General features: G+C 34.9%; 1 protein-coding gene across 47 annotated transcripts in view; it reads left to right on the forward strand.

Annotated features, from left to right (window-relative positions):
* Positions 1-24,161, forward strand: part of CLASP2 (cytoplasmic linker associated protein 2) — a 181,024-nt gene that overhangs the window by 107,122 nt on the left and 49,741 nt on the right. For 6 of the 47 annotated variants that reach the window (XM_067005787.1, XM_067005791.1, XM_067005805.1 and 3 more), the window contains 10 exons: positions 5,136-5,159; positions 6,963-6,980; positions 9,483-9,584; positions 9,737-9,763; positions 12,623-12,649; positions 15,312-15,482; positions 16,040-16,147; positions 20,288-20,350; positions 21,323-21,429; positions 23,026-23,049. In XM_067005787.1, coding sequence (XP_066861888.1) covers positions 5,136-5,159; positions 6,963-6,980; positions 9,483-9,584; positions 9,737-9,763; positions 12,623-12,649; positions 15,312-15,482; positions 16,040-16,147; positions 20,288-20,350; positions 21,323-21,429; positions 23,026-23,049 — 671 coding nt within the window. The remainder of the gene's footprint in view (positions 1-5,135; positions 5,160-6,962; positions 6,981-9,482; positions 9,585-9,736; positions 9,764-12,622; positions 12,650-15,311; positions 15,483-16,039; positions 16,148-20,287; positions 20,351-21,322; positions 21,430-23,025; positions 23,050-24,161) is intronic. The other 41 variants (XM_067005799.1, XM_067005803.1, XM_067005824.1 and 38 more) reach the window with 13 other exon arrangements.

Raw genomic sequence — 24,161 nt, forward strand, 5'->3', positions numbered from 1 at the left:
CCCTGTGGAGTTGCAGTGTGCCACCCTCCCAGCATATGGGTGTGTTCACCAACCCAGAAACTCTCTGAATCTTGTGCTTTTGGCATTTTTATGGAGGCTTCATCACATAGTCATAATTGATCATTAACTTAGTCTTCAGCCTCACAACTCTTCCCAAGAGGATGGAGGATGGGGCTGAAAATTCCAAGCTTTCAATCATGGTTTCATCTTCCTGGTGACCATCCCCCATCCTGAGGCTGTCGAGGAGACCACCAGGAAATGCCTTATTAGAACAAAAGACACTCCTATCACCCAGGAAATTCCAAGGGATTTAGGAGGTCTGTCAGGTACCAGGGTCAATGAGCAAATATTAGAGAAAAAGGTACTCCAAGTGCTCTTACCACTTGAGAAATTACAAGGGTTTTAGGAGCTCTGTGCCAGGAATTGGGCGCATATATATGTTTTATTTCACATTTGTCCACTAAAAATTACAACACATTGTTAGAAGAATTTAAAGCTCTAAATAAATGGAAAGACACACAGGTTATTTAAAGACTTAATATTAAGATGGGAAATTGACGTACAGATTCAATGCACTCCCTATCAAAAGTCCAGCTGCCTTTTTATAGAAATTGACAAACTGCTCCTAAAATCCAAATGACAAAGCAAAGTTTCCAGAATAGATGAAACAGTCTTGAAAAAGACTGAACTTGGTGTACTCACACTTCCCAATTTCAAAATTTACTTCAAAGCTACAGTAATCAAGTCTGTCTGGTACTGGCATGAAGATAGACATATACACCAATGTAATAGAATTGAGAGTCCAGAAATAATCCCATATATCTATGGTCAGTTGATTTCCAACAAGGGTGCCAAGACCATGCAGTAGGCAAGAATTCTTTTCAGCAAATGTTGCTGGAACAACTCGATAGCCAGGGGCCAAGGAATGAATTTGGACCCCTACCTCATGTCATATCCAAAAAATTAACTCAAAATGGATTAAAAACCCAAATGTAAGAGCTAAAACTATAAAATGCTTAGAAGAAAACACAGGTGTAAATCTTCATAACCTTGAATGATACAATGTTTTCTTAGATACTAGGCCAAACACAAGCAACCAAAGAAAAGCTAGATAAATTGGACTTCATCAAAATTAAAAGCATTGTGCTTCAGAGGGCACCATCAAGAAAGTGAAAAGACAACACACAAAATGAGAGAAAACATTTGCAAATCACATATCTGATTAGGGACTTACATGTCAAGTAGTTAAAGAACTCATAACTCAGTAACAAAAAGGCAATTCTATTTAAAAATAAGCAAAGGATTTAAATACATATTTCTTTAAAGACAAAATACAAATTGCCAATGAAAGCACATGAAAAGATGCTCAACGTCCTTAGACATTAGGGAAGTGCAAATCAAAAGCACAGTGAGATACCTCTTCACACCCACTAGGCTGTTATCCAAAGAATGGGCAATAACAAATGCTGGTGAGGATATGGAGAAATTGAAACCCTCATACACTGCTCCTGGAATGTAAGTGGAGCCACTATGGGAACAGTTTGGCAGTTTCTCAAAAAGTGAAACATAGAGTTAGCATGTGACCCAGCAGTTCCACTCCTAGCTGTATACCCAAGACATGTGAAACATATGTTCTCATTAAAACATGTACCTAAATGAATGTTCATAGCAACATTATTCATAACAGCCAAAAAGTGGAAACAACCCAAATGTCTATCAGCTGGTGAATGGTTAGGCAGGTATGTGCATACAATGGAGCAGAATATTACTCAGCCATAAAAAGGAGCACATTACATAAAAGTGAAATACTAATGCATGCTCTAAGAGGGGTGGAACTCGAAAGCATTATAAAGTTAGACACAAACAGCCACATACTGTATGATTCCATTTACATGAAATGCCTAGAATATGTGAATCCACAGAAACAGAAAGTAAATGAGTTGTTGCCAGGGGATGGGAGTTGGGAAAATAGGGAATGACATCAATGGGTATAAGATTTGTTTTTGGGGTGATGAAAATGTTCTGGAATTAGATATTTATGAGGGTTGTTAAGTCTTGTGAATATATTAAAAACACTGAATTGTATACAATGAAAGAGTAAATTTTACGGTACATGAATTATACATTAATTTTTTTAAGTGGGGAGAATGGAAAACAAATAGAAATAAAACATTCATCCTGAATCTTAAAAATAAAACATTATATTTAGTATCTATTATTTTTTAGTACCAGAAAAAAATACTGAATTTGAAATGTTTTAATATGAACTCGAAAGCCATTTGCAGCAATTCTTTTTTTTTTAAAATTTGGACGCGCCACACAGCTTGTGGGATCTTAGTTCCCCAACCAAGGATTGAACCCAGGCTCTCAGCTGAAAGTGTGGAGTCCTAACCACTGGACTGCCAGGAAATTCCCAGCAGCAATTGTTTTTTTTCATAAGAAAGTCATAATAGTATCATGAGATTGCTTAATTTGTTTCTTTTGGTTCTTTAAGGTTTGAATGGCATGTTTGCTTCTTTACAGAAGGGAAAGGTGTCCCTCTATCCTGTTTTCTTCATCTGGCCGAGGTTCACACTCAGGCACAATGAGATACTTGTCTGTGCCTCTGTCCAGGGCTTAGAGAATAGATTTTCTCATTCTTTCTATTTCTATGTCTCTTTTTCTTTTTCTTCCCTCCCTCCCTCCCCCCTCCCCCCTCCCCCCCTCCTTCCTTCCTTTTTCTTTCTAAACCCCCTTCCCCCGCCTTCCTCAACTTTCTTATACAGGTGTAACTTGTGTATTCTTTGTTTTCTTCTCTTTGATCCTTGTTTATCATGACTGAACATTTATGGATCCAGAGATATATGCTTCTGTATTGAAAGAGTCAGTCTATTGGTAGGCTGCTAAAGGATGAGCAGCAGCTAAAAGCTTGTTGAGTTTTATGCATTTTGAGTTTGAAATCCCTGAGACATCAAACTGGAAGTGTTCGGAGGCATAGTAGTATAAGAGAAAGAATTACATACAGTGGCAGAGAACTCAGGAGAGAGATCTGTGCTTGAGATTAGATTTGGAAGTCATTAGAGAATTGTTCTTACTGTAATCTTTCCATACTAAACTCAATACATTACTTAAAGCAGTTCACAGGATTTTTCGTCCACTGAAGTACTGAATCCTTTGGCGATGGGGATATGATGAGTGTTTTGAGGTTTACCCTTGAAAACTTTATCCTGAAGAGGAAGCTTGGTATGATGGGAGACAGGAATTTCTGTTAAGGAAACCTTGATATATCTATGCATATTTATGAATATTTGTTCTCAACAACTAGGTCTGTGGGATTGCTTAAATGAAAAAAAATAAATGTTTTCAGTTGGAGTCATGTGGACAGAAGTCAGATTTCAGTTGATTGAGGAAGAAGTTGGAAGGAGAATCTGTATAAATTATTCCTATGCTTAGCGGTTGAGAAGAGATGAAAGAAGATTGTAGAAATTATCTGTTGTTAAAGCTTAATGAACTTCTTGTTTTTTAAAATTGAGGGAGTTAAATATGTTTGTATACTAAGATGGTAGAGTCAGTAGAGAAGGAAAAGTAAAATTGGAAGAATGAAAGAAAATTGTTTACGGTCAAAGTTCTTATGAGAAACATAAGGAATAGGAGGATGTATAGAGAAGAGCTGGGGAGTTAGCCTTGGATGTGGAAGGGTCATCAGCTTCACTGAGGTAGAAGGGAAAGAAATGAAGGAGGTAGATTCAGATATATTTTGGGCGGGTGAGCATTAAGAGTCATGTCATGGGGAGGTAGCTGTGTCTTCATGTTTGAGGAGTCAGAGTCAGGACACTGAGCTAATAGAAAGCAGGGTGTCTAAGAGGTGGCTTGAGGTTTGGAATAGCAGTTGAGGAGGCACAAGAAGAGGGGCTCTCTTCTGGGCTTCCTGCAACCACCCACACATTTACAAACTCACTAGAAGAATTCACTGGACTGTTAGCTGTACTCATTGCTGAGGTTTATTATAGCAAAAGGACACACAGCAGGATCAGCAAGGGAAAAAGTCTCATCCGGTAGTCTGGAGGAGTCCAGGCACAGGCTTTCAGAGTTATCCCTCCCAGAGGCGAAAGCGATGGGCTGCACAGAACATGCTCCTTCCTCCAGCAATGAGTGTAGAACATGTGCATAGTGTTTCTGTCCAGAGAAGCTTCCTTAAGACTCAGAATCCAGGGTGAGGGTAAAAGGGTGGTCATTATTCAAGCAGTCTGCTGCACAACCAGCCACAATTACCAGAATTCCATACTCCCAAAAAGATAACAGGTATTCCCCATAAATCACATTGTCTGCAAAAACAGTTCAGGCAAGTTGGTATAGCAGGAGTTCAATACCCCGTCCCCAACACTCAAACACACAAAACAGCCTTATCATTGATATAATCAGGATCCAAAACTAAATTCCCAAAGGCCAGCTAAGGGCTAGCCCTGTAACTAGGCTCTTCTTAAGAGTATCAGGCCTGGTTTATTAATACTTTTCTGCAGTCACTAAAGGCCAAGCCTGATAATTACCCCAGTTTCTAGTAGTGCCAGTATTCATGACTTCGTGGTTTTGTAATTTTCTCTATTGGGGCACCTCAAAGTAGCGGGGTAGAGAAATTTAGTTGTTAGATTTATCCATATTTCAGGTCTTAATGGGACTGAAAGTACTAAGAAAGGATGGGGTGAGGAAGCAGCAATGCAGTAGACAGAGGATAATGATGAGACAGCTAAATTTAGAGTAGAATTTGGGGGTGTGCTCTAGCCTATAGAGGAAAAGAGAAAGCAAGGCAAGGTGACTCTTAGATTACGAGAAACTCAGCAGACCCAAGCAAGGGGTTTGTCTGATGGTGCAGGGGTCCAAGGTTGGGACATGGGCCTCTCTAACTTACCTAGGCTAGTGAAAATCAGACTTATTGTCAATTCAATTCTATATATATATAATTTTTGTTGTTGGTATTTTTATCTCACAAAGAAACCTCGTCTTGTTTAATCTCCTAGTATGTTTTAGTTGAAAACAAGCTTTATATATACGTGTGTGCTATGAATTCAGTGTTCTTAAAAATAATGTTTTCCAGGGGTTATAAAATCCTTTTCTAATATACTAAGTTTTCTTCTGTTCTTTGCTTGCTCTTTCATCAGAGGATACTTCTGACAAGATGGATGGTAAGAACTTCCTTTTCTAATTCACCTAAAAAATTTTATGGCTCTTGGATTCTACATGATACCTTTGTTCATTCTCTTAAGTTCTGAAAATACGCTGCTTATTTGGCAGCACTCTTAATGTGAAAATGGCTGCGTAATTCTCTGATTGAATTTTGGGTTAGACATATCCATTTTCGGTTTCTCAGTTTACTCAAATACTAGGTTACTGTTTGTTATAAGTTAAATCAATTTTCTTAATTTTTTTTACCTGACCTCTTAGAATATTCTTGATTTCTTAAGTGTTTCTCTGAAATATTAGATTCAGAAGAAGGGAAAGGAATCTCATAAGTCACTTGATTCAGTTCTTTAGTTTAATAACTCTTGATACAGAGAGAGACAAATGACATATTTTTCAGATTCATATGGTTATTTATGAAAATGAAATGCAAGTCACAGATGCTGTCTTTCAGAAAGTGAGTTTTAAATTAACATTTAATCAAAATTGAACTTTGAGCTATGCCTTTTTAATTTCAGTATTTAGTTTATCTTTATTTGCTTGATCCAGTATGGTAATTTTTATCTGTATGGTATTTTTGTTTAACACTAGACTGTGTATTATCCATACTTGCCCTTCACTTCATCAGATACCATAATGTTATCTAAGAACTTGAGCTTTTTTATTAGAACTTGTAAGAAGATCCTGCATCTGTAAGTCACAGTATGAGATCTAGGGAAAATGGAAAACTGTATGTTTTCTGTCAATTATTACATAAACTCTGAAATTGGTATATCTTCCGTTCTGATGAAATGGAAGATTTATTTAATCTTGGGTTGGGTACATGAGTGTTACTTATAATTAGTCTCGGTGCTTCTGTGTGTGTTTAATGTATTTCATAAATTTAAGAAATTATTAAATGAAAGAAAACCAAGAGATAGTTTCTATATTTCAAACCATTCGATATCAGTTCTAACACTGAGATTCTAGATCCTTTAAAAACAAATTATTCTCACATTCCAGATCAAAATGTTTTCTGGGGCAGAAACATCAGCCTATTTGAGGAATCACACACACACACGGAGAAACATCTTTTTTTGCCCTATAGTAGTAGTGAGTTTGTTTTTTTTTAGGCCGTGCCGTACAGCTTGTGGGATCTTAGTTCCCCGACCAGGGATTGAACCCGGGCCCTCAGCAGTGAAAGCGTGGAGTCCTAACCACTGGAGTGCCAGGGAATTCCATTTACTTGATCATTTTTGCTAGTTTTCATTGACATCTTAGGGAGTACAAGAATTTTTGAATAAATAGCTAATGGATTGATAGGCCTTTGTAATGCCTTGGTGAAAATACTGGGTTAATGAGACCTAGGTCATGGATTTGATTCCCGTGTTTGTCAATTAGTTTTCTAGTTCTTTTATGGACTACCTTTTGAAAATGCACAGAAAGAATTCTTACAATGGAAAGATCTATAAAAATCTTCGTTTTAGAGAGAGCAATGAAAGTTGCATCTTTCTTGAGTAATTAATTTCTCTTATTTTCTTCACCATTTAAAATTTTAAGTATGAAGTATAGCAGACAAACGTGTTTGTTATAGAATTTTGCTATTTTTAATGGTCTAGTTTTAACCTTTTTTGTGCTATGAGTCATTAGGTTACCTCAAATTTTCTTTTATCTCAAAATGAATCTTTTAGAAGCTAATTTAAGGCTATCGAACTAGAAATTTTTTCTTTTGCCCTTTTGTTTTCATTGGGTGGGAGGCGCGAGGAAAGTTTTAACATCAGCATTGGTAGACTTTGTTGAAATGTTATTGTTTTATTTCTCTTATTTAGGAACAGCATCTGAAGATGGTAAGAATTATACATTTTGTTAGTAACACAAATACCTCTACATTAATATTTTCATTGGTAGGAATTAAATATTAAAAACTAAAATAGGCTAATTTCTTTGCAAATCTATATAATTTGTGAGCTGTGGTAGCTTTTACATTTCATATTTGGTTGTGTTAGTTATACATGTGGATTTTTTTTTAATCCTTCATCCTGGAGTTTTGCCTTGTATCTTGGACCATCTCATGCTCGAAAAACATAAATGCTTAACGTGTTTAATAATATCTAGTATAAAGTTTCATAGTTTCATTTTTTTCTTGTAGTGACATTAATGCTTTTATTTTGTGTTTTTGTTTTTTAATTTATGCCAATTCATTTATACTTTGGGAGTGCACATGCCATTGCTTTATCGTCTTTAAATATCCTCAGCATTTAAATGCATTTATTTTGTCAGATTTTAAATGTATCTTTGATTTTGAATCAGTGACTGCAGAATTGCATATGATTTGAATTTGGGATTACAAAAACCTTGCTAGATATAATACTTTATTTTTCTCAGCCAGTTTACCTTTTAAAAAATTATTTATTGCTTTTGAATTTGTAGAAAGGAAAAAATTCAGTTTTTATATTTATCCTGCCTGAAGGCTGTCTTATTAAGCCTGTGATATGAAACACATTTTTTTTTCTAAATTTTATATGGATGACATTTTCTTGTGATACACAGTTAAGTAGATTTAACATTTTGGAGGTCTCATACTTACTCTGATATATTTGAAATATTTTCATATTTTAAGTTTTAAATTAGAGTACTAGTTTCTGGCACTGTGGCATTGTAATTTAGAATGGTAGTATCAAAATACTTAATTTATCCTAATTTCTTTGTTGTACTGGATAAATTCTGCATTTCAAAAATAATAATTTTTTTCTATTTTACTTCTTAGTCACGAGAACATTGTGTCCTATTCTAAACAGACTCTGTAAAAGGGCGAAAGTTCTGAATTATGGGCTTTTTAGGGGCCTCAAAGAAGTTGATAGAATGCTAGGATCTACCAACTGTACTTCTCCTTTTGCTTCATTTTATTCCTAGTTCCTAATTATTCTCTTATCTTCCCTCACTCATTTCTTAATTTTGTAATTTTTCCTTACTCTTTAGTGTATGTTTTCCTAATTAATATTGCCATAGCAGGCTAGCCCCTATATTGTTGGGATTTTTAAAAAATTTTATTTTGTTATTTATTTTTGGCTGCTTTGGGTCTTTGTTGGGTCTTTGTTGCTTTGGGTCTTTGTTGCTGCATGGGGGCTTTCTCTAGTTACGGCGAGCGGGGGCACCTCTTCATTGTGGTGTGCAGGCTTCTCATTGCGGTGGCTTCTCTTGTTGTGGATCACGGGCTCTAGACATGCAGGCTTCGGTAGTTGTGGCACATGGGCTCAGTAGTTGTGGCACACAGGCTTAGTTTCTCTGCAGCATGTGGGATCTTCCCGGACCAGGGCTCGAACCCATGTCCCCTGCATTGGCAGGCGGATTCTTAACCACTGCACCACGAGGGAAGTCTGCAGCCTCTATATTGTGATTTCCCTAAAAGTTGTGCCTTTTAACTAAAAAGTATTTTGAGTCCTTCTTTATGATCATGTTTGGTATTGGTTCTGATTTGATAGTGATTGAGACTGTTGCTTGATAATACCAAAGTACCTGCTAGTAATATATTTTTGTTTTTTCTAACGACAGTTTACTTAAGCACTTTGGTAAGCATTATCTCCTTTGGTTCAAGAACTCTAGAAACATCTTGCGGCTTGGTTTTGTGGAGGGGGATGAGGCAGTAGTAAGAGAAGAAAGTAACGCAACTTGGAGGTAGAGAAGGAAATGTGTGTAGAAAAGTGCCATCTCTTTGAGGACTGGTATTTCCTCAAATAATTTTATAAATGAAATTGGTTAGTTCGGGGAAGAGAAGAGGAAACGTGTCCATGTACATCTGTAGTAATCTCATGTTTAGCACAGGATATAAAAAGATGAGATATTTTACCTAGTATTGTGTCTTCTTACAGATCTCTTTAGAAGTACATTTTCAGTCAGAAAGATTGTTTGGGTTGTTGTTTCCAAGATTAGCTTGTATTTTAAACTACAGGACGGATTTGAGAATAAATTAAATTTCATGGAAACTGAAATTTTAAAATTGGAACTACCAATTAAGAATAAGTGCATGCCTATGGTACTTATCTTAATTATAACTCTACTTTACTGGACTAATAATATCAAACTGAGAATGGAGGTCTTTTAGTTTGACTTTATTCTTGCCCGTAAAGGAAAGTTAGCTTATGGTGCAACACGTAAAAAGCAGTATGTATTTTTAAAATTTTAAGAGAACTATAATGTTATAATCTGTAAGTGAAGGTTACATTATTATAGAATTTAACAATACTTGAAAAGCACACCCAATTAGAAAATTATAGTGAGATTGTTTTCCTCATTACTAAATATTATTATAGAAAAAAGTCTTTAATTATGTAAATAATTTTATTTCTTAGGCCGGGTGAGAGCAAAGCTTTCAGCACCACTTGCTGGTATGGGAAATGCCAAGACAGATTCCAGAGGAAGAAGTCGAACAAAAATGGTGTCTCAGTCACAGCGTACGTATTGCGTTAGTTCTCCCATATTTCTAATATGTTAGGATAAGCGTATTCCTTGTATGTTACTGTATGAAGAAATTGACCAGTGGAAAAAGACAAAACTAATTTCAAAAAAGACAAGCCACATACTGAGTTCTTGTTCTGTACTTTAGGTTCATCATCACCTGACAAAAATGAAGGTATTTTTTTTTCAATGTTTTGGGTCAGTTGTTGTGCATGTTTTGGAATTTTTGGAGTGGGTGTTGTCTTGTCTTTGGTGTGTTATTAGGGCTGCATCATTGATATCTGCACTTAGAAAGAAAAACTTCATCTGCTATACAGACTTTTGCATGGAGATATTTTAAATAGCACAAATCTTTTAACATTAAGGTTTTCACAGTCTACTCAGAAACTTGTAAATGTGGAAAATTGTGCTTTTTAGAGGCAAAATAATTGCCATATGTTAGCATCAGATCTGGTTGCATCTAGCTAATGTTGTTCAAGGGCAGATATATGGTATCTTTGTACTCTCTCTAAAATCTGTTAGAATGCAGTTAGCATTTTTGGCAGGTATATACTGATTCATAAAGAGGAAACAAATTGAAATGACCAGTTTTGTTATATTCCTTTTTAAATTTAAGGTTTATATTTTTGCAATTTCATTGGAAGCTGAGTTTCTCATAAGCACAATTATTAAAAAGCACAATTTTGAATTCTAGGTAAAATGAATGATCCATTCCTATATATTCCAGAATAGTAATATATACACTTAAGGCATAATTAATTTAAAAGAGTTCACATTCCTTCTTTATCGAGAGATTTCCCTTAGCACATACCTCTTAGAACAGAAATTTTTTCTAGGGAGATAATTCTGGGGTTCTTCTATATACTTGGCCATTTTGGAAAAAAATAGATGTAGCTATCTTCCACTGTTGTTTAGGTGACTCTTCCAGGATACAGATGCCCAATTTGTCTGTTGTTTTTTTTTTAACTTGATTCTTGAATCGTGGAATCAGGGAAAGGAGCTGGGCTTAGAGGGGGTAAGAGCAGTGATTAGACAAGTCCGGCCTAGCAGATTCTTCTCTTTCCAAAGTAAAAAAATCTAGACAGAGTAATGATGGGAGCACTCAACAAGAGTCCTAAAAATAAGCAGAAATGCTTAGTAAAATTGGTTTGCAAATTGAGGGTTATTTACAAATAGGAAAACATGGCAAATGCCCTCTGGGTGAGAGCTCTTTTCCCAGCCAAATTAGGAATAGATCATACCATATTCTTCCCTGATCTTGTGTATTTTTAGGGTAACTGTTAAAGTAACTTAATCTTTAGCAGTATAGCATAGTAGTTTAGAGCCTTGCTATTCCAAATGGGGTGCCCAGACCAGCATCAGCATCACCTGGGAAATGTACAGTCTCATGCCACCACAGATCTACTGAATTCAGTCCTTAACAAGATCATCAAGTGATTTGTGTTATAATCAAGTCTAAGAAGTATTGATTTAGATCATGGATTTGATCCGTGGCTTTTCCAGGTTATTTTAAAGTTGCTGTATTTCTATATACTTCTACTGTAACCAGTAAAATGAAGAGGATAATCTCACAGGATTGTTGTGAGAATTAAATTAGTATTTTGCCTGAGCACAAAGTATGTGCTATATATTTTAGCTGGTGAAATTGATGTCCTTGTTTTTCTTAACCTAATGTCAACTGAATATTATACTCCTATTGTGCACTTCTTTGTTGTTATTTCTTATGGCCTTCAGTAAACAAAAATAATGGTGAAGTTAGGAAATTTAAAGCAGAAAGAGAAATAAAGGTAGCAACCAGAAACTGTCTGTATCCAGCATCTTAAGGATAAAACAATTTTATATGAGATATTTTACTGAGTTCTCTTCTAAAGTAATGCTAAGACTGAACTCATGGCAGAGATTCAAAGTGCTTTGTGTATGGTTTTTTTAATATATTACTTAAGGGACTCCCTTTTAAGTGTATTATAACTACTGATCACTTCAAGAGAATATAGAATAATTTTTTTACATTTGGTTTTTCACTTTGAAACTCAATCCACAATACTTGAAATCCTCTCCTAGAGTGTGAGAACATAGTGATAGATTTTTAGACCTAGTAGGATTTTAAGATCAAGATGTTCCAACTATAAAATCACTTAGATTTTAAATCATATTGGTGAGGTTTTTGTTTATTTGCCTGCTTATTTATTTGAATGACTTTTTTTCATTTCAGATTCTTTTGAAAAAAGATATTGTGGCCATGTATAATTTGATGCAAGTTTCTTTACACATATTTGCACAGAAATATTGCTGTGCTCTCCATCTTCACTTTGTTGTGAAGTAATTCATTAGGGTTTGCATGGTCTTTTCCATACTTTTATATCACCATTTAGGAAATAAAAAAATCTCTTGGGTCAAAGCAGGTATGTTCTGATGGCTAACCCCAAATAAATAAAAACAGACCCAGTGGAGAGACTTCCAGACTTAAATGTTTACGTAAAGATCGTGTCTTTTGTTGATGGTAGTGACTGATTATGTACAAATGATTGTACAGCCTGTCAGAAATTTTGTCTCTCCACCCCACCCCTCTACTGTTTGTTTTTTTTCCCTGTGTGTCTTAAGAAAGATAAAACCTGTAGCTTTTTCATGTAATTTTTCTTCAGCTAGAAGATGTTGTAGTTCTTCCTTGCCTGTAGTTTTAAATTAAATGTTTAAATTATAAAAATTTAAACATTTAATTATTTAGATTTTAAACTATCAGTAGAAGAAAAGCTGAAGAATTTACATTTACTTTTGCACCTTCATTTCATCTGCTTTGTACATGAGTGTCTGGTTTCAGTTTATCAGCTAAAAACTACTAAATGTTCTGCTTCTGTTACAGACATCAATGGTTTGGGGATTTTTTTTGAAGTTTGCTTTTTTTGCTTTAGAATTTTTTATTTTCTAAGAACTGACTAAAGCTTTCTTATTTCCATCTGCCATTCATTTTAAATCTGCTTCTTCCCTCTTCATGGATTATAACCCTTACCCTAATTCTGCCTTTACACTTGTTCAGGATCACAATCTGCTAATACCATTGGTGGTAAGAATATATAGACTTTATGTGTGCCTCTATTGTTTCATCACCTATTTTCATTATCAAGAATGGGTTCTATTCAGCAGAAATTCTTAACATTTAATATTATATTGGGGTAAAAATCACCAATTATGATTTTTCTTTGCCCTGTCCTTATTTATTACCAAAACCCTGGGTTTTTTAAATTATCCATGTTGTTGCCACAGGTGTGAACATTCAAAAATGAAGGAGCTTTAATAATGCCTTGAAAACATCTTATAAAAAGTATAAAATGGTAATTTGAAAACTTTAGGCAGCACAAGAGAAATTAGATATCTAATTTCAAATTTCATAAATTAGAGTATTTTCTAGTAGCATGCTATTCCCTAAGTGCATCATACTCTTTTTCATCAACTATATGGTTTTCCTAGAAGAAATAATTAGCCTTGGTAGTTCTTTTGCTGGGGAAAGAGCCTTGATATTTTCTTCTAAATATAAATAATTCCAAAATGGGTTGTAGGCACTGGAATTAACACGCTGTTGGTGAGGGCCGGGGGCGGGGGGGGATGGCCATTGGAGAAGAGCAGGTAATGATTAACACTGCCAATTTTATTTCCCAGGAGAGGGCATGAATGAATTTAAATATATAGAGAGTGAGCTTGCATAGTTTTGATAAATTCAATAAATCTAGAATAGGTAGCGTGATTACTCTGCTTCTATACTATATGTTTCCTCTCTGCTGAATAGATCCACATTTCAAGAAATTCTCCAGTCTCCTGCCAATACTGTCACCCCCTAAACTTACATTAGTTTTAACAGAATAACGTGTTGTATGTGTTCAGTTCATAATTTATACTTTTTATATTGTTGCAAGTGTTCCCATAAAATATTCCATCAGCTTATCTTGCATTGTGTGTTTGTAGCATGTTGGGTGTTTGGATGTTTTGGTGTGTATGTTTAGTTTAGATGCTGCATGGAGAAAATAGGTGCCTTGTGAGTACCTCTAAGGTTATAACTGAAAGAAACTTGATTTAAAGATTCTTCACCTGAAATATCATGAAACAATTCAAATGAGTCATCATTTTAAAGTACACTTGTATAATTTCCCTGCAACAATTTAGAATTCCTTCTACACAGATAATAAATTGCTAATGTCATCATAAACATTGATTTGTTTTACAGTATTGCTATAACCAGCAGAAGATGAGTTTCATTTTGTGTGCTAATAAAGTTTAGGAATTAAGCATGAGTTTAAATTGTATTCAGGAAGACCATGCCAAGAAAACGGTAGCCAGGGTCACAGATCAGCAGCCCATGAACCACATTCAGCCTTCCTCCATTCATGTATTATTTGGTCTACACAACATGATAAAAATCAGGAAATGTCAAACCTTTCATTTAAAAAACAAAAAAGTCCCAAAATGTAGCCAGTATTACCTCAAGACAGAGCTGGCTTGAACTAAAAAGTCACCACTCCCTGCCTTACACTCAGCTCTGCTCCCCGGTTGATGTTCCCTGCTTGTCCCCATTGGCTTTGACTCTTTAATCTTTGCTCTGTGGAAGTGAAGTGTCAGTGGGTAAGATTATACCAGGTGAGCAGTGACTGTGGAGAAGTACCCAACGAAGAGGAAACGTTGCTTTCATGAAGTTTTATTTAAGTGCAAGTTTAACTTTTATAATGCTACCATCCAGAATCTAGAGTTAAATTATACCTTGGAGTTATCTAGTTATCTAGTTATATATCTAGTTCATTTTCCTTTTCAATGCAGACAAAAAATGTTTTGATTGACAAGGAGCTTATCCCCTTAAACACTAATGCATGCAATTCTAGTTTAAAAGCATGTTTCTTAACTTTTTTTGTTAACTCTTACCCCAATCTCTGAGATTTTGTCCAGCTCCCTTTCTCTATCCCTGACCACGTATCCTTTGTCTTCCAAGACTGAAAATCACTAGTTTAGAAAGGGTCTGCCTTCTTTGACATTTATTTGCCCATTAGTTGTGTTTTACCCTCAGTATACATCTACTTGGCAGACTGGCCACCCAAGACCCCTTTGCTATTTGAAGGCAAATAGCAAAATGCAAGTTTCTTTTTCAGCTGGCCCAACTTTGTAAACATTTAAAATTAAATTGTGTAAAAATTTAAAAATATACATAGTTGCGAGATAACCTTGTTATGCCCATTTAGAGGCATCTCAGCAGGCAAACTTTTAACAGGAAGCACATTTTCATTACCATATTCTTAACAAAAATAATAGCAGTAATAGAATTATTTTTTTCCTTTTAAATGTATAGCTTTAATATATAGCGTTTTAACATATAGCTTTAGCTGCATGAAATGTATTGTTAGATAAGTTATTTCTTTGGAAATCTTTTCTACTATTTATGTTCTGAAAATCATAATAGTATTGTCCTTATTAAACATAGCATCTTTTTTTTTGAAACATAGCATCTTATATACTCCCCAAACTGAAAATATATTTACATGATTTACCATTCAATCCTAGTATATATAGTATACCTTTTTATTCCAGGTTTTGAGTATATATAAACCTTCCTCAGTCTAATTCCTTTGAACTTAGAACTGCCATTCTATTACAGTTTTCTCAGGTGTACTTCTTGAATTTTTATCCTTTCAACAAGTTCTCTTGGAGTTCACATCTTAACATTTGTATGTGTGTTTGGTGTTTAGCTGGCAGCCGGTCTGGGTCTCCGGGAAGAGTTCTGACCACAACAGCCCTCTCCACTGTGAGCTCTGGTGTTCAAAGAGTCCTGGTCAATTCAGCCTCAGCACAGAAGAGAAGCAAGATACCACGAAGCCAGGGCTGTAGCAGAGAGGCTAGTCCATCTAGGCTCTCAGTGGGTAAGATTTTTGTGCAAAACTTGGGACCTTGTATTTCTTTAGTATTTCAGGCATTGAAGACTTCGATTTAGGCACTTTAAGTTAGAGAAAAACAACTTAAAATTCAAGGACAACTGAAATATAGGTTAAAAATGGAATTAGATATCTTATCTTGAAAGTATAATTCATTTATATTTTAAATCTTTTTATTTTAGTAAAATACTATTTTACTCTTCTAATCACATACAAACTAGAAGATTGTTTTCAAGAATTTTAACTGTATTCCTGGTAATGCTTCATCAAGAAAAATTTCTTCTCAACCTTAGAAAAAACTTATTTATTAGTTTTTAAGAAAGAAAAGAATAGGGACTTACCTGCTGATCCAGTGGTTAAGACTCCGCACTTCCACTGCAGGGGGCATGGTTTTGATACCTGGTCAGGGAACTAAGATCCCACATGCTGCATGGAGTGACAAAAAAAAAAAAAAAAAAAAAAGAAAAGAATAAAACTAAAATATCAAAAATACAAACTCTATCTCCTGTTTACTCCCCTTCTGTGCTGCTGTTGCTTCATACCAGCCCGAAGCAGTCGTATTCCTCGACCAAGTGTGAGCCAAGGGTGCAGCCGGGAAGCCAGTCGGGAGAGCAGCAGGGATACGAGTCCTGTTCGCTCTTTTCAGCCCCTTGGTAAGTGTTTGGGCAGGTGTGAGGCATATTGCTTTCCTGTTGTGTTCCTACCATCTGATAACCTCAACACATCCTGGATTTAGTTGATGATTTCTTCAACTGTATCTTTTCCTCTATCTCTTTTCTGTCTTTTTAAGGACAGTCAGAAGGAAATTATATGTTTGGGCAATTCCTTTGACATTAATCTGTCTTAAATGAGCAAGTTAGACATTGGATAAACAATTTGCCTTCATAATCAAGTAAATATCATATAGATTTAAACTACAGAATATTGAATTCAAGATTTTTCTTAACAAATCTCCCTATAAAATTTAAAGACAATATTTAAAAATTTACTCTTAAGTGAAATATGGACTATTTAGTTTGATAAAAATACTTTTGTCCTTTTTAGCAGAAATATTAACATTTCACCTTAGATATTTCAGATTACTAGAAAGAATGCTACAAAATAATATATGAACTACTTATTAAAATGGGAGGGATTAATATTTTTATAGTATTTTACAATTTAACAACATTTCCCATGCATTAGCTTATATCATGTCATTTCTGTGAAACCTGTCTGTCCCTGATTATAGAGATTATATTATACCCTTGATTATAATACTATACTATATTTACCTCAATTATAAAAATATTAAATGATTTTTTTTTTTTTTTTCCTGTGGTACGCGGGCCTCTCACTGTTATGGCCTCTCCCGTTGCGGAGCACAGGCTCCCGACGCATAGGCTCAGCGGCCATGGCTCACAGGCCCAGCCGCTTCGCGGCATGTGGGATCTTCCCGGACCGGGGCATGAACCCGTGTCCCCTGCATCAGCAGGCGGATTCTCAACCACTGCGCCACCAGGGAAGCCCATTAAATGATTTTTTTAAAACTAAATATTTTAGAGTAATTGGAGAGGCAGAATTTTTTATGTTGAAAATCTTTAGAATTTCTGTGTGGTCCTCAGCATTTTAACTAATACTTTGTTTATATGCACTTACCTATAGCCATTTCAGGTTTTTTCTTTTAATTCCATAAAATGTAGGTTACTGTAATACTTAAGAGAGTTGCACTTCAGACTTTGTGACACTTACGTAGAACATAGTTCCACTCATTATTTATTGGAATTATTATTTCCTTCAATAGACACATTAGGGCTTCCCTGGTGGCGCAGTGGTTGAGAGTCCGCCTGCCGATGCAGGGGACGCGGGTTCGTGCCCCGGTCCGGGAGGATCCCACATGCCGCGGAGCGGCTGGGCCCGTGAGCCATGGCCACTGAGCCTGTGCGTCCAGAGCCTGTGCTCCGCAATGGGAGAGGCCACAACAGTGAGAGGCCTGTGTACCGCAAAAAAAAAAAAAAAAAATAGACACATTAGTATAGAATTTCTAGAGATTAATTTCTAGTTCTTTGGGCCATTTGGCTCAACTGTATCACTACTAGACTATCCTGTACTGACCCTTTGAGCTAGGAACTCAGGCAGGGGTATCCTCAACCCTTGTTTGTGTTCCAGTCCCAGGTGCCAAAGAGTTTCCTTCTATACTCTGCCAGAGGTAGATTTAGTTCATGTACAATATACAGTAGGCTTAGTCTGTAGAGTATCTGTCTGTGTGTGTGTATACATGCACACAGACATACGTATACATATATATGGTACATCCTCATGCATATATGTTTAAAAATGAAATAAATCTTACATTTGTATAAAGTAAGCATGCCACCTTCAAGAGTCGAAGGAAGTAGAGTGGGTGTGTGGTAGTTTAAGAGCATATATTCTAGGGTCAGATGGCCTAGTTGATACCCCAGCTCTGCAGCTGTTTTATACCTGGGTTTTTCCTTATCTGTAAAGCCAGAATAATAATAGCATGTAGTTCTTAGCATTGCTTTGAAGACACTGTAAAGGAGAGAATACATGAAAACTGTCCCTCAGAGCAGTGTTTGCACACGGTGAGCACGTGGTTATCACGGTCATCATCACTGCTGCGACTGCTCTTCCCAGTCTTCCCCCTGGAACAGTGCTTGCTTACCTACAGTTAGTTGTGTGACACGTCAGTGTCAAGGATCTTAGATTTTTTTAACGGTATAATACTTACATTTGTATAATGTAGAATTAGTAGAAAATGTGAGATATCGGGAAGAAACAAAAATAGGTTTCTGTACCATTTAAACATGTATAATAGTTAGAGATTAGAGGAAATTTATAACCAACTTCTAATTACTTAAAAAATAAACATGCTAATATGCCTTTTTTTTTTTTTAACATCTTTACTGGAGTATTATTGCTTTACAATGTTGTGTTAGTTTCTGCTTTATAACAAAGTAAGTAAGAACGTATACATATACCCCCATCCCCTCCCTTTTGCTCCTCCCTCCCACCCTCCCTATCCCACTCCTCTAGGTGGTCATGCCTATTTTTAAAGAGATATGTTGTTTAGTCATTGATCTTCTAGATTTATCTAAAAGCCATTTAGCAATTTAAGTCATTTAAATTTTATTATTAAAGGAGGTAGTTTTCCCAATTGTGATGAAAGAAACATCCTGTTTGGTTTAAAGGTGGTTAAACCTTTTAATCATATAGTTTTAGAAGAATTGAATTTTATAGCCCTTTATTTACATATGGATATTGCATAGTAAAGGTAGCAGATTAGTCCTGTTAATTACACAGAGATGAAGATAGCATTCCCAGAGATCAGATTGTCCTTTTCATTCCCATTTTCTGCCATATTTGCCTACATTTTTCTCTTTCTTTATTTGGTGAATCCTTTTGTCGCCTCTGACTTGAATATGGCCATTCAGCAGATGAATCCCATAGCTTGCCATTTTATTCAGTTGTAACACAAGACCAGCATCAGGGGCCTCGCCAGAAATAAATCAGAGCTAAACAAAGATGAACTCTGGAACTCACACTCTTAGTTTCCTTCTGTTTCTGGAACCAAGATTCAAAAAAAGGCTTACATTATTACAAGCATGTGAGTGTTATCTTCAGCCACAGATAGCTATTGATTTCAAAAGGTTTTCAAAATTTTTTCATCTATTAAAACATTTCCATATTGCTTCAACTCTTCCTTATCATTTTAGAAATTATTCTGTTGGGTAAAATTAAAACTATATATTAGTATGTTTTACTAATGATACCAATCACCTTTCAGGGTCTGTTAAACATTTTATGCAACATTCTATCTTTAATCCTATCTCTCAATCTTTTTGATCATTTTCTTATTCATTAAGGTCCTGTGGCAAAGGAAAGAGTAATTCATGTAATAAAAGTATTTTAACTGTTCTCATTAATATATCTGAAGCAGAGTAACTTTTAAACTGAGTAATATGTTTCATTAAATAATAAAATGATTTTTTCCTGGCTTATTTGTTTGTATGTGTAAGAAAAAGACTGACTTTATGATGTTATGAAAATCAGGATTTTAAGATCTAAAATTTTAAATATCCTAAATTTAGATTTAGAGAGATGTCATAAATATAAGGAGAAGTCACAAGTTTCTAGGTTTTTTGATTAAATTGTTAATACTCCCCTTTTTTGGTGCTCAAAATGTGCTTCGATATTTAAATAATCTACTGAATGCAGAATTTATATACTGTGAACCATTATAGGAAACATTTATGTTAACATAAATGAGGTATGTTATCTTTTGAACAATGTAAAGATGGTATGTGTACTAATTAAGAGCAAAGGCCTGGAAAGACTACAGATACTGAGGTGTGGCTTTGATCAAATTAATTAACTTTTCTCTGTGCTTTAGTTTAGCTATTTGTAAAATTGAATAGTAACAACTGCCTCACTGGGTTCAGGACTAGAGGAGATGGGATTATTTGGTTACTATTTACCATAGTGGTTTTTTTTTTGAAACTACAGTGTTCATTTTTTTGTCTCATGCTTGTACTTTTGACATTTCCTTCCATTTGAATACTTATTTTTTGTCTTCTGTGAGCTTATGTCTGTCCCCTTAGGTGTAAGATCTGTTGTGTGTCCAGGAAGATATTGCAATGCAAGTGTTCAGTTGCCCTAGTCTAAGGCAATATTCTGATCCTTAACTATTAATAGTAATACCATTGTGAACTAACTCTCCTTGCCTGACTGTAGTGCTGCCACTATTCCTTGTTTCTGTAGTAATAGATGAGGTTTGTATGGTCCTGTTATTCCAGCCTCCAGACACCATTCCAGATCTACTGGTGCCCTCTACGCCCCCGATGTGTATGGGGCCTCAGGTGAAGGATGAGTACATTTTCACTATCATCTGTGCATTCATCTTAAGTTTTTTGTCTTTGTCAGTTTCCATTGAGTAATCATGTTTTAAAATTGATTTGTTTTATTTACATTTAATTTGTTGGAGAATAAGTCATTTGTGGGTTTTTAAAAAAATTTTCCCCCAAGTAACTTTTTTCCCTTCAGCAATCTTATTTGAACATTTTTCTCACTGGAGATGGGCGTTTGTTTTTTTTTTTTTGTATAACCTAAGTTATGTCATTTTAAAATATAAAATTGTTTTATGTTCTCAGTTACGTACTTCATCTTTGTATATCTGTTTAAAAAAAAAACCAAAATGGTGGATGAAGTGTTTTAATTGTAAATGATGATATATTGTAGAAAGTAGTTGAGAAGAAGAACCCATCTATGGTTTGTCTTTACATATCTCAGAGTGTCGGGCAATAGTAGGTCCTTGACAAATATCAAATGATACATCTTAGCTACAGAATGAATCAGCCTATCTTGAAGGAGAAGAGATAATAATTGGAGGGGTTTTCCCTTGTAAATTCCTGGCGTGCCTTCCTTGAGCTCCCTAATTGTTACTGGTTTGAGAATTGATCTTTGTTCTGGGCTACTCTGTGGCTCAAGCAAACAGATGAGATTTGCCTGACTGATATAGCTAGATTAATTACAGGGCTATAGACTTGCAAGCCCTTAGGTGGCCAGCCATGCTTTCTTCTATCTTCTGGTGAAAAGTATATCATAGCTACTATTCTTTAAATTTACTTCTCACACACTGTCAGTGATTTTAATTGCCTTTGCCCTTTTATTTGACCAAAAATAAATGTACCCAGAGAATACAGTATTGCTTTTAAAATGCTTTGCCCCATTGGTTTTTTTTTTTCCTCCTCTTAAGGATTTTAAAGTTTCCAACATGACCCTGTTACATTTATGGCTCTCTCAAAGCTATTTTCCTTCTTCTGATGAATTAGGTCCAGGGTATGGGATCAGCCAATCAAGCCGACTGTCATCCTCTGTCAGTGCCATGCGAGTCCTGAACACAGGTTCCGACGTGGAGGAGGCAGTAGCAGATGCCTTGGTACTTTTCTCCATTTCCTTATCTTTACAGATGTTCCAGCTGTGAAACTGGATGAGTGAGCCATTCCACAAGTGTGGGAAAGGAGATAGGATAATTCTTGTGGATTAAATCTAGGAAGATCAAATATGGGCAATGTAAAAAGCAAAACAGTATAATTAATTATTGATCTTTATTAATTGCCAAATTTTTAAGCCAGGGCCCATAGTAATTGATGGGATGTCAGGAATATAAATATTGATATTTTTAATATGGTGATGTTTTTTATGCACTGTAATACACTGAGAAAGTCAAATAGATCAGTATATAAATATGTACACTACAAGTATGTAATTTCAAATTTAGCTTAACCTTGGGTATTTAGGGATTGTTTTAGTTTGGGGTACAGTTTTGTTTAGTCTTTTACTTATTTGTTTTTTCTGAGCTGAGAGAAAGTACAACTTCAAAATCCATAGATCTATGATGGTTTGTCAGAAGAGTGCTGTTCAGATAGCACTGTAGTTTATCCTCACTTAAAATTATGAAGAAAGTATTAGAAACAGTGATTATAATTGGCTTTTGCCTTTTTCCCAAGTCAGTTCAACATGATAATTTCTCTTTCAAATTATAATATTAATCCTATATTTGAGAAGTAAGCATTTACTCAGTTTTTTGCACAGAACTTATAAAGGTGTCATCTTTATTTTGAAATTTAAAAATATATTATGCCTTTTAAAACCACATATCACCTCTTAACCAGTGTTGATACAATATTTGCCACATATATTTGAAAAACAAGTTTTTTAAAATATTCATTGATCATAGCTGTAATATATTAAATGTAATCACGTGTAATTCTGTTCTAACAGTCTGTATGTGCTGAATTTTTCTCTTTACCTTAGCCATCTGATTTTTCTAATCAGTATAACTAAGTAGGAACTTTGTTCTTTTGAGCTTGGGACATATTGATCACATCTTGTTCTGGTGATATTAAATTAGTCATACGTTTTAAATTTACTATTCCTCATCAGTGTATTTCTCAAATTATGTTTTTTAGTTTCTTGTAAGTGGATGATTTACTAGTTAAATTCTGCTCACATAAATTTTATTAATTAAATGGATTATTCTTGAACTAGTTATTACTTGTTATAAGATGTTGTATTTGATTTATATGAGGAATATTTAGCCACCAGGGCTAAAAGCTGAATCCCAATAATTTGACTGTGAATACTTCCATTATTTGCATAACATAGATATTCCAGTTATAAATATCAGTTTTTAGGAAAAGGCTATCCAACTATTAAGTCTAATTGGACCTAGGGAAAATCATAGAAATAAAATTAACTTTGGAAACAACAAAAGGATCCAAATAGGAAGAAGACTTGAGTTTCTTTGGAAAACTGGTTATGGGAATATTTCTGTAGCTTAGATTTTTTTCTTTGGACTAAAGGATATTGACAAGTTAAAGATATATTCTCCTAATAAGCAGTTCTTATGTATCTATATATTTAAAAAGTTAATGTTTCTAATTATGGGCATTGTTTATGCCTACTTCACTGTGCTGTTTAGCAAAATGTTTTTCATTATTTTCAATTTTTCTCTTTAAAAATCTGCTCTCAGCTCTTAGGAGACATACGGACTAAGGTATAGACATTGCTGTTTTCTGACATCTTATGATACCATAACTTTTTTTTCTTTCCTTCATCAGTTTAACAGATGATAGTCTTCTATAAAAACTTCAAATGGAAGTAATAAAATCCTTAGATATACATCATTTTTCTGTATATATGATTATCAACAGGGAGATAGTGCTTAAATAGAGTGTCCTATGGGGGTTCTCATCCTTTAAGCCTGATTACTTTGTACAAATGCAATGATGTCATCGACACTGATGTCTATAACAAAACTGGTCTTGAAGACCAACACAGGAAATACCACATTTTTGCCATTCTAAATTAAGTTGGTGCCTCTAAAATCAATTTAGTGATGGAAATGTCATTATAAAACTATTTTTAATTGAGTTCAAGTTATATTTCTTTTAGATTTTAAACTTGGAGAATCTAAGTCACCTAGAGCTGTGTAAAATTATTGTGCTTAAATGTTTCTTAGAAATATCTTCACTGCTCACCAGCCTAAATTCAAATATCAGATTACATAAAGATTTATTTCTAATTCTTCCAAAGAATCTCAAATAAGCTATTTATTCTGTCTCATTTCACTTTTAATATTCAAAGTAAAATTAACAGTTACATTTATTAAATAATAAGCTACATTTATTAAATAATAAGCTTCAGATATAAAGAAATCAAAGGAATCTAAATATGCTTTCTCATAAATATTGAAATAGACAGTATAGACATATTGGGAAGAACATGGAGGACCGTCCAGGAGCTTGCCTCCTAAAAGTAAGAGTAAGCAAAACAGGCTCTCATCATTCTCTGTATTTTACTTGTCTAGGAAATGTCAGGGTTGGGTACAAGAGAAGAAAGAGTGGCAAGACAAGTGATAGTAGAAGTGAAAGGAGAATAGAGGAAAGAGAAGGTTGAGAGAGAGAAAAAAAATAGAACTTTACATGGGGAAACATGTTTTTCTGATCCATTGCCCATTTTCTGATCCATTCTCATCCTTTAAAAAGGTAGTAATTTCTTCTTAACAACTCAGAATTTTAGTACAGAGTCCATCCATTTATACTCTTGTAGTTCTTTTTGGTTTTCCAGGAAAAGGAAAAAGTTAAGGAAGAACCCCGTGTTTTTAGT

The sequence above is a fragment of the Kogia breviceps genome, chromosome 10 (assembly GCF_026419965.1).
Source record: "Kogia breviceps isolate mKogBre1 chromosome 10, mKogBre1 haplotype 1, whole genome shotgun sequence".
Lineage (NCBI taxonomy): Eukaryota > Metazoa > Chordata > Mammalia > Artiodactyla > Physeteridae > Kogia > Kogia breviceps.